At 55.8% G+C, this 11,206-nt stretch overlaps 1 protein-coding gene across 2 annotated transcripts in view; it reads right to left on the bottom strand.

Moving 5' to 3' along the window:
• Nucleotides 1–11,206, bottom strand: part of IGSF21 (immunoglobin superfamily member 21) — an 895,000-nt gene that overhangs the window by 563,344 nt on the left and 320,450 nt on the right. For both annotated transcript variants that reach the window (XM_073656170.1, XM_073656169.1), the window contains exon 3: nt 1,672–1,793. In XM_073656170.1, coding sequence (XP_073512271.1) covers nt 1,672–1,793 — 122 coding nt within the window. The remainder of the gene's footprint in view (nt 1–1,671; nt 1,794–11,206) is intronic.

The following is an 11,206-nucleotide window of genomic DNA, read 5'->3' as shown; positions in this document are numbered from 1 at the left end:
ACAACTCCCAGCATGAACGCTGGTAATGAAACAGCTGATAAACCCTGCTATTAAATCCTCACAACTTTCAAGACCTTATCATCTCACAGCTGAGGGTTTGTTACAATGTATCCAGACTGACACATTTTACTTGCGATGTTACATTGTGGAAAAGTAAGGCGCGATCTGTGCTGCAGAGGACCGAGTAGATACATTGTAGCAAACTCCAGCTGTGAGTCCTGAGTGTGCTACAATGTATCCAGTCTAGACCTTGAGCGGGGTGGACAACGTGGCTGCTCCGCTGTTCCGTGTGGAACAGGCGATGCTTGCCTGTGTGCGGCTGTCTGCATGTAGGGGGGTCCCCCGATTACTTTAAGGAGAATGGGGTCCCTTGACCCGGTGGGAGTTACCGGCGGCCATTGCTTGTAGTTTATGGCATTTCAGATGTTACGTTTTATTGCGGCCCTAGGGGGAGACTCGATAACGTGGCCCCGGATCTTGACGCGCGCTCTTCTCCGCACTGACACCGTTGAGCTCACAGAGGATCGTTCACACTGGATACACTGTCACGAACCATCAGCTGCTGCTTTCAGCCTCGGATCTTTCCATACAGAGAGGTTTTCGGAGCCATTAGTGATTCCTTATGAAATTTTCGCGGGATGGCGACGATGCCAACCTCGGATCCTTGTCACGATGATGACATGGCGCCGGATCGCTCCGGAGAAAGTGGATTTTTATCTTTGAAATGATAACATTTGCCTCTCGCCGGTTGATTGTCTTCGTGCACCCTCAGGATCCGCCACAAAAAAAATGGCTTTTATCTTTCTTCCCTTTCATCTGCTCGCTCCCCAGATCACTGTGACTCCGTATACCCTCTGTATACTAATGCCCTGCGCTCGGCGTCTGCGGTGGAGGTTTCGCCTGGGACGGTAATGACGGTACAAGGAGCCGGTGCTGCTCCGCCTGTGACCATGGGAGAAGTATGGCTGCGCTCCTCCCTGGCCCGTATTGGAAACCTGGGAGCTAATAAAACGCCAGACGATCACCCCTCCCCCCACTCCATTACATGACGGCATTGACTCCCTCATTATAACTCATCGCGGTCACATCTCAGACCAGTGATTGGCTGCAGCAGCCACTTGAAACAATTGCAACTTTTCTATACCATTGATTGCAACTTTCATAAAATTGCAACAACCCCTTTAAGGAGAGGTTGGCTTTAAAGGGTCTTTCTGTGCCGGGCCTAATTTTCGTCACACCAGGGAGTGTGTAATATATCAACTGTTAGGATTTGCTGATTTCAGCGGTCGTCATAGGACCACCGCTGCAGACTTATACGTACGTCATGTGACCAATGAGGGAAACTGGTCAGACGCCGACGGCTGGGACTGACAAAGGGGAGAAATCCTGACAGTTTGTATATTACACAACGTTACGATCTGACAAAATATAGTGTCGGCCAAAAATTAGCCCAACCCTGGAAAATCCCTTTAATTACAGCCATAAATAACTGCATATGTATTAGACCCCCATAAAAAGGAAAAAAAGAAAGAAACTGAACACCAAAGTCTAGTGATGAAAAACCTGCAGAGTTAACCCGTCTTACTGCACAGTGTGAATACTGGTCAGAGGCAGCAGACGGCTTCACAGCGAGATCTGGTCGGGGGCGCGCGGCCGCTCGTGGTCACTCACCGCACGGTGGACTGGTACAGGAGGTCTTCTCTCTTGCGATAATTCTCCATGTGAGAGTAATTGGTTGAGAACATGGCGTCGAAAGTGAAAATCTTCTGTTTGATGGTTCCTCCATCCGTCACCTGAGGAGAGAGAGGAGACCGTGAGACGCGGCAGTAACAGGCAGCGACAAACGAAAGCATTCAGGGGAGAGAAGCGGCATCGGGATCAGCGGAACCGGCTGTAGGTACTATATGTATGTACAACAGTATCTAAACTAGAAACATGGACATGTAAAGAGCTGGGAGTCCAGAAGTATAGAGCAGGTAAGATGGAGCTATCGGGGGAGTCCAGAGCAGGCAAGATGGAGCTATCGGGGGAGTCCAGAGCAGGCAAGATGGAGCTATCGGGGGAGTCCAGAGCAGGTAAGATGGAGCTATCGGGGGAGTCCAGAGCAGGTAAGATGGAGCTATCGGGGGAGTCCAGAGCAGGTAAGATGGAGCTATCGGGGGAGTCCAGAGCAGGTAAGATGGAGCTATCGGGGGAGTCCAGAGCAGGCAAGATGGAGCTATCGGGGGAGTCCAGAGCAGGTAAGATGGAGCTATCGGGGGAGTCCAGAGCAGGCAAGATGGAGCTATCGGGGGAGTCCAGAGCAGGTAAGATGGAGCTATCGGGGGAGTCCAGAGCAGGTAAGATGGAGCTATCGGGGGAGTCCAGAGCAGGTAAGATGGAGCTATCGGGGGAGTCCAGAGCAGGTAAGATGGAGCTATCGGGGGAGTCCAGAGCAGGTAAGATGGAGCTATCGGGGGAGTCCAGAGCAGGTAAGATGGAGCTATCGGGGGAGTCCAGAGCAGGTAAGATGGAGCTATCGGGGGAGTCCAGAGCAGGTAAGATGGAGCTATCGGGGGAGTCCAGAGCAGGTGAGATGGAGCTATCGGGGGAGTCCAGAGCAGGTAAGATGGGGCTATCGGGGGAGTCCAGAGCAGGTAAGATGGAGCTATCGGGGGAGTCCAGAGCAGGCAAGATGGAGCTATCGGGGGAGTCCAGAGCAGGTAAGATGGAGCTATCGGGGGAGTCCAGAGCAGGTAAGATGGAGCTATCGGGGGAGTCCAGAGCAGGTAAGATGGAGCTATCGGGGGAGTCCAGAGCAGGTAAGATGGAGCTATCGGGGGAGTCCAGAGCAGGTAAGATGGAGCTATCGGGGGAGTCCAGAGCAGGTAAGATGGAGCTATCGGGGGAGTCCAGAGCAGGCAAGATGGAGCTATCGGGGGAGTCCAGAGCAGGTAAGATGGAGCTATCGGGGGAGTCCAGAGCAGGTAAGATGGAGCTATCGGGGGAGTCCAGAGCAGGTAAGATGGAGCTATCGGGGGAGTCCAGAGCAGGTAAGATGGAGCTATCGGGGGAGTCCAGAGCAGGCAAGATGGAGCTATCGGGGGAGTCCAGAGCAGGTAAGATGGAGCTATCGGGGGAGTCCAGAGCAGGCAAGATGGAGCTATCGGGGGAGTCCAGAGCAGGTAAGATGGAGCTATCGGGGGAGTCCAGAGCAGGTAAGATGGAGCTATCGGGGGAGTCCAGAGCAGGTAAGATGGAGCTATCGGGGGAGTCCAGAGCAGGTAAGATGGAGCTATCGGGGGAGTCCAGAGCAGGTAAGATGGAGCTATCGGGGGAGTCCAGAGCAGGTAAGATGGAGCTATCGGGGGAGTCCAGAGCAGGTAAGATGGAGCTATCGGGGGAGTCCAGAGCAGGTAAGATGGAGCTATCGGGGGAGTCCAGAGCAGGTGAGATGGAGCTATCGGGGGAGTCCAGAGCAGGTAAGATGGGGCTATCGGGGGAGTCCAGAGCAGGTAAGATGGAGCTATCGGGGGAGTCCAGAGCAGGCAAGATGGAGCTATCGGGGGAGTCCAGAGCAGGTAAGATGGAGCTATCGGGGGAGTCCAGAGCAGGTAAGATGGAGCTATCGGGGGAGTCCAGAGCAGGTAAGATGGAGCTATCGGGGGAGTCCAGAGCAGGTAAGATGGAGCTATCGGGGGAGTCCAGAGCAGGTAAGATGGAGCTATCGGGGGAGTCCAGAGCAGGTAAGATGGAGCTATCGGGGGAGTCCAGAGCAGGTGAGATGGAGCTATCGGGGGAGTCCAGAGCAGGTAAGATGGGGCTATCGGGGGAGTCCAGAGCAGGTAAGATGGAGCTATCGGGGGAGTCCAGAGCAGGCAAGATGGAGCTATCGGGGGAGTCCAGAGCAGGTAAGATGGAGCTATCGGGGGAGTCCAGAGCAGGTAAGATGGAGCTATCGGGGGAGTCCAGAGCAGGTAAGATGGAGCTATCGGGGGAGTCCAGAGCAGGTAAGATGGGGCTATCGGGGGAGTCCAGAGCAGGTAAGATGGGGCTATCGGGGGAGTCCAGAGCAAGTAAGATGGGGCTATCGGGGGAGTCCAGAGCAGGTAAGATGGGGCTATCGGGGGAGTCCAGAGCAAGTAAGATGGGGTTATCGGGGGAGTCCAGAGCAGGTAAGATGGGGCTATCGGGGGAGTCCAGAGCAGGTAAGATGGGGCTATCGGGGGAGTCCAGAGCAAGTAAGATGGGGCTATCGGGGGAGTCCAGAGCAGGTAAGATGAAGCTATCGGGGGAGTCCACAGCAGGTAAGATGGGGCTATTGGGGGAGTCCACAGCAGGTAAGATGGGGTGTCAAGCAAAATGTATTTTTGTCCTAGTTTTAAAAATGAGATGTCTTAAATCTCCACCCCCTGCTCATTTGGAAGAGGCTACATAGAACTCACTCTTGCTTCCCCCTAACAAGGAATTTTTATTACCGCCATAAAACGTCAGCAAGCATACTGGTATACCCTGGATTTTACCTCCAATCCTATTGTTTAACTGTACAAACTTTTAATGTCGATTTTAATAATGCAAATGACTGTCACAAACACAGGGACCACATTTTTGAGATGTTCACCTTTTTCCAATTGTAATGGTGTGGTTTTCGTTGCTGGGAGACCACCAGGAACCAGGGAAATGGGTTCTCAGCTTCTGAGCGTCATAGACATATCATATTTGATATCCATCTTCATGAACATTGGTGACGGCAAACATGATGTCTCCATTTTGGATGTGGGACACCCCCATACCAAGATATGAAATCTGAAGGATTTTTATGTCTTATGCAGCTGGGTGGGTTCACAAAACCGAGCCCCCATGTGAGGTAAACAACATGGGTGTCTCCTAGAGTTTTGGCCCCTTACTAAAAACCAGAACGGCCATTTTAATTCATTCTTACCCGGGACGTCAGACGCATGCACTCCTCGCTGCGTGGAAGAATCACATCTAATTTCCAGGGAGCCGCCCCCCCCACAGAATCTGAGACCATCACCTCGTGGCGCAGGTTTTGCTCTCACTTACCCCTTTTATTTTACTAACTGTTTTATGCATATATGTAAATTGTCTCTTTTACAATATCTTGTATATCTTTTGTAAACACTGCCAACTTTTGGGAGTAAATCATTATTATTTACCAGCTTCGTTCTTCTTGTCCTATGTCGAGCAAACACGTTCCTCACCCGCAAATTCATGGTACCTAACGGGTACCCGATCCACCTGTTAAGCGATCGGTGGTGGCAGTATACCAGTATTTATGTGATATTGTGGTTTGAGGGTGGCTGGTCGGAGGTATATAAACGTTCCTGGAAGGAACTGGTGGTATATATACGTCCTGTCACATCACGTGCCACAATAGTCGACATAAATTAGAGCAGCTGCGCCCGTGCTTATCCTCGGTCAATACCGTGTTTGACCAGCAGGATAAGGGGGCGCCAGAGGGCTGCAAGGTCTGACCAAGTGTTTTTCGTGACAAGGGGCTATTGGGGGAGTCCAGAGCAGGTAAGATGGGGCTATCGGGGGAGTCCAGAGCAGGTAAGATGGGGCTATTGGGGGAGTCCAGAGCAGGTAAGATGGGGCTATCGGGGTAGTCCAGAGCAGGTGAGATGGGGCTATCGGGGGAGTCCAGAGCAGGTGAGATGGGGCTATCGGGGGAGTCCAGAGCAGGTGAGATGGGGCTATCGGGGGAGTCCAGAGCAGGTGAGATGGGGCTATCGGGGGAGTCTAGAGCAGGTGAGATGGGGCTATCGGGGGAGTCTAGAGCAGGTGAGATGGGGCTATCGGGGGAGTCTAGAGCAGGTGAGATGGGGCTATCGGGGGAGTCCAGAGCAGGTGAGATGGGGCTATCGGGGGAGTCCAGAGCAGGTGAGATGGGGCTATCGGGGGAGTCCAGAGCAGGTGAGATGGGGCTATCGGGGGAGTCCAGAGCAGGTGAGATGGGGCTATCGGGGGGAGTCCAGAGCAGGTGAGATGGGGCTATCGGGGGGAGTCCAGAGCAGGTGAGATGGGGCTATCGGGGGGAGTCCAGAGCAGGTGAGATGGGGCTATCGGGGGAGTCCAGAGCAGGTGAGATGGGGCTATCGGGGGAGTCCAGAGCAGGTGAGATGGGGCTATCGGGGGAGTCCAGAGCAGGTGAGATGGGGCTATCGGGGGAGTCCAGAGCAGGTGAGATGGAGCTATCGGGGGAGTCCAGAGGAGGTGAGATGGGGCTATCGGGGGAGTCCAGAGCAGGTGAGCTGGAGCTATCGGGGGAGTCCAGAGGAGGTGAGCTGGGGCTATCGGGGGGAGTCCAGAGCAGGTGAGATGGAGCTATGGGGGGAGTCCAGAGCAGGTGAGATGGAGCTATGGGGGGGGAGTCCAGAGCAGGTAAGATGGAGCTATCGGGGGTGTCCAGAGCAGGTAAGATGGAGCTATCGGGGGAGTCCAGAGCAGGTAAGATGGGGCTATAGGGGAAGTCCAGAGCAGGTAAGATGGAGGAGGGCCCCTGTGTAAGAACAGTATATGGACCCCTGTGCACAGACGGAGAAGGGTCCCTGTACAAGAACAGTATATGGGCCCCTGTGCACAGACGGAGGAGGGCCCCTGTGCAAGAACAGCATATGGGCCCCTGTGCACAGACGGAGGAGGGTCCCTGTGCAAGAGCAGCATATGGGCCCCTGTGCATAGACGGAGGAGGGCCCCTGTGCAAGAACAGTATATGGGCCCCTGTGCACAGACGGAGGAGGGTCCCTGTGCAAGAGCAGCATATGGGCCCCTGTGCACAGACGGAGGAGGGTCCCTGTGCAAGAACAGTATATGGGCCCCTGTGCACAGGTGGAGGAGGGCCCCTGTGCAAGAGCAGCATATGGGCCCCTGTGCACAGACGGAGGAGGGCCCCTGTGCAAGAACAGTATATGGGCCCCTGTGCACAGGTGGAGGAGGGCCCCTGTGCAAGAACAGCATATGGGCCCCTTTTTGTGTCTGTGATGAAACCACCTTGCTGATATGAAGGTGGAAATGGCCCCCTTACCTCTTGGGCCCCTGATTGCACCCCACCCATGATATGTCCGCCCCTGGCTTTCCATGACCCCCATCATCCTGATACAGTGACTGCTCCCTGATGCTCATTTCAGGGGCCCCTTAGCCTGCAGTCAGTGCATGCAATGTAAAGGACAGAAGGGGGCGCTAATATTTAGGTAAATCTAGTCCCATAAACAGTCCACACTGAACACCCGTCCTATACCGCCACATATACTTGTACATTCAGCCGCCAGGTCATGTGACTGCTCACAGCAACGCAGGGTATTTCAGCACGTGAGAGCCGTATGTGCCACTAAATGCCAATAAAAGCCGATCCCCTCCCCCCTCCAATCTCTATCAGCTGCCAGATAGTAAAATGGGTTTAATTAAAAGCTGCATCTACATATACTTTCATAGGTCTGGTCTCTCCATAGACATTAAAGGTCATTTAATAACCACAAATTACGTGGGAGCGGAGAAATGCCTCCAGAAACGGGATCACACGGATTTTCTGGAAATCCGGGTCCTTCACCTCCCATTCTGGGTTCATCAACATTAAGGGGGTAAATCATGGGCAGGAGAGTGGCGCCCCCACTCCCTGGACCCCCAACATCCCCCACTGAGCTCATAGGAAAATCCCAATAAGATGGGGCTATCGGGGGAGTCCAGAGCAGGTAAGATGGGGCTATCGGGGGAGTCCAGAGCAGGTAAGATGGAGCTATCGGGGGAGTCCAGAGCAGGTAAGATGGGGCTATCGGGGGAGTCCAGAGCAGGTAAGATGGGGCTATCGGGGGAGTCCAGAGCAGGTAAGATGGAGCTATCGGGGGAGTCCAGAGCAGGTAAGATGGGGCTATCGGGGGAGTCCAGAGCAGGTAAGATGGAGCTATCGGGGGAGTCCAGAGCAGGTGAGATGGAGCTATCGGGGGAGTCCAGAGCAGGTAAGATGGGGCTATCGGGGGAGTCCAGAGCAGGTAAGATGGAGCTATCGGGGGAGTCCAGAGCAGGTAAGATGGGGCTATCGGGGGAGTCCAGAGCAGGTAAGATGGGGCTATCGGGGGAGTCCAGAGCAGGTAAGATGGGGCTATCGGGGGAGTCCAGAGCAGGTGAGATGGAGCTATAGGGGGAGTCCAGAGCAGGTGAGATGGAGCTATAGGGGGGAGTCCAGAGCAGGTAAGATGGGGCTATCGGGGGATATCAGAGCAGGTAAGATGGAGCTATCGGGGGAGTCCAGAGCAGGTAAGATGGGGCTATCGGGGGAGTCCAGAGCAGGTAAGATGGGGCTATCGGGGGAGTCCAGAGCAGGTGAGATGGAGCTATAGGGGGAGTCCAGAGCAGGTGAGATGGAGCTATAGGGGGAGTCCAGAGCAGGTGAGATGGAGCTATAGGGGGGAGTCCAGAGCAGGTGAGATGGAGCTATCGGGGGAGTCCAGAGCAGGTGAGATGGGGCTATCGGGGGAGTCCAGAGCAGGTGAGATGGGGCTATCGGGGGAGTCCAGAGCAGGTAAGATGGGGCTATCGGGGGAGTCCAGAGCAGGTGAGATGGAGCTATAGGGGGAGTCCAGAGCAGGTGAGATGGAGCTATAGGGGGAGTCCAGAGCAGGTGAGATGGAGCTATAGGGGGGAGTCCAGAGCAGGTGAGATGGAGCTATCGGGGGAGTCCAGAGCAGGTAAGATGGGGCTATAGGGGACCAGCACCAGATGGGGATTTCCTCCATAGCGCCCCCTATTTCTGGTCTCGTTACAATGTGTCAGTCAGGAGTCCAGGCCGGATATAACTGTAACGAGCAGCGTTCTGTCTTAGTCCAGAGGTTCACTGACAGCAAGCAGAGATGTGGACCTGAGGATCGGAGCCTCGGAGCGCAGCAGTGCAGCTGGCCGGAGCCTCCGGAGATAACTGCGGACCCTTCCGCTCATCACAGGACGGATCTGAGCCACGCAGGATTTCATTTCTTTATGATTATTTCAGCTGTTTCCAGCCCAAGCGCAGGACCGGGACTCCACCGCGTCGCCGAGGGGGCGCAGGACCGGGACTCCACCGCGTCGCCGAGGGGGCGCAGGACCGGGACTCCACCGTATTACTAAGGGTGCGGAGGACTGGGACTCCACCGTATTACTGAGGGTGCGGAGGACCGGGACTCCACCGTATTACTGAGGGTGCGGAGGACCGGGACTCCACCGTATTACTGAGGGTGCGGAGGACCGGGACTCCACTGTATTACTGAGGGTGCGGAGGACCGGGACTCCACTGTATTACTGAAGGTGCGGAGGACCGGGACTCCACTGTATTACTGAGGGTGCGGAGGACCGGGACTCCACTGTATTACTGAGGGTGCGGAGGACCGGGACTCCACTGTATTACTGAGGGTACAGAGGACCGGGACTCCACCGTATTACTGAGGGTGCGGAGGACCGGGACTCCACTGTATTACTGAGGGTGCAGAGGACCGGGACTCCACCGTATTACTGAGGGTGCGGAGGACCGGGACTCCACCGTATTACTGAGGGGGCGCAGGACCAGGACTCCACTGTATCCCCGAGGGTGTGGAGGACCGGGACTCCACTGTATTACTGAGGGTGCGGAGGACCGGGACTCCACTGTATTACTGAGGGTGCGGAGGACCGGGACTCCACTGTATTACTGAGGGTGCGGAGGACCGGGACTCCACTGTATTACTGAGGGTGCGGAGGACCGGGACTCCACTGTATTACTGAGGGGGCGCAGGACCGGGACTCCACTGTATTACTGAGGGGGCGCAGGACCGGGACTCCACTGTATTACTGAGGGGGCGCAGGACCGGGACTCCACTGTATTACTGAGGGTGCGGAGGACCGGGACTCCACTGTATCCCCGAGGGTGTGGAGGACCGGGACTCCACTGTATTACTGAGGGTGCGGAGGACCGGGACTCCACTGTATTACTGAGGGTGCAGAGGACCGGGACTCCACCGTATTACTGAGGGTGCGGAGGACCGGGACTCCACTGTATTACTGAGGGTGCAGAGGACCGGGACTCCACTGTATTACTGAGGGGGCGCAGGACCGGGACTCCACCGTATTACTAAGGGTGCGGAGGACTGGGACTCCACCGTATTACTGAGGGTGCGGAGGACCGGGACTCCACCGTATTACTGAGGGTGCGGAGGACCGGGACTCCACCGTATTACTGAGGGGGCGCAAAACCGGGACTCCACTGTATCCCCGAGGGTGTGGAGGAGCGGGACTCCACTGTATTACTGAGGGTGCGGAGGAAGGGGACTCCACTGTATTACTGAGGGGGCGCAGGACCGGGACTCCACTGTATTACTGAGGGGGCGCAGGACCGGGACTCCACTGTATTACTGAGGGGGCGCAGGACCGGGACTCCACTGTATTACTGAGGGTGCGGAGGACCGGGTCTCCACTGTATTACTGAGGGGGCGCAGGACCGGGACTCCACTGTATTACTGAGGGTGCGGAGGACCGGGACTCCACTGTATTACTGAGGGTGCGGAGGACCGGGACTCCACTGTATTACTGAGGGTGCGGAGGACCGGGACTCCACTGTATCCCCGAGGGTGTGGAGGACCAGGACTCCACTGTATTACTGAAGGTGCGGAAGACCGGGACTCCACTGTATTACTGAGGGTGCGGAGGAGCGGGACTCCACTGTATTACTGAAGGTGCGGAGGACCGGGACTCCACTGTATTACTGAGGGTGCGGAGGACCGGGACTCCACTGTATTACTGAGGGTACAGAGGACCGGGACTCCACCGTATTACTGAGGGTGCGGAGGACCGGGACTCCACTGTATTACTGAGGGTGCAGAGGACCGGGACTCCACCGTATTACTGAGGGTGCGGAGGACCGGGACTCCACCGTATTACTGAGGGGGCGCAGGACCTGGACTCCACTGTATCCCCGAGGGTGTGGAGGACCGGGACTCCACTGTATTACTGAGGGTGCGGAGGACCGGGACTCCACTGTATTACTGAGGGTGCGGAGGACCGGGACTCCACCGTATTACTGAGGGGGCGCAGGACCGGGACTCCACTGTATTACTGAGGGTGCGGAGGACCGGGACTCCACTGTATTACTGAGGGGGCGCAGGACCGGGACTCCACTGTATTACTGAGGGGGCGCAGGACCGGGACTCCACTGTATTACTGAGGGTGCGGAGGACCGGGACTCCACTGTATTACTGAGGGTGCG

Source organism: Phyllobates terribilis, unplaced genomic scaffold, assembly GCF_046119375.1.
Source record: "Phyllobates terribilis strain yellow unplaced genomic scaffold, ASM4611937v1 Scaffold_12__6_contigs__length_324123572, whole genome shotgun sequence".
Taxonomy (NCBI): domain Eukaryota; kingdom Metazoa; phylum Chordata; class Amphibia; order Anura; family Dendrobatidae; genus Phyllobates; species Phyllobates terribilis.
This window is presented reverse-complemented; position numbering and strand designations above follow the sequence as displayed.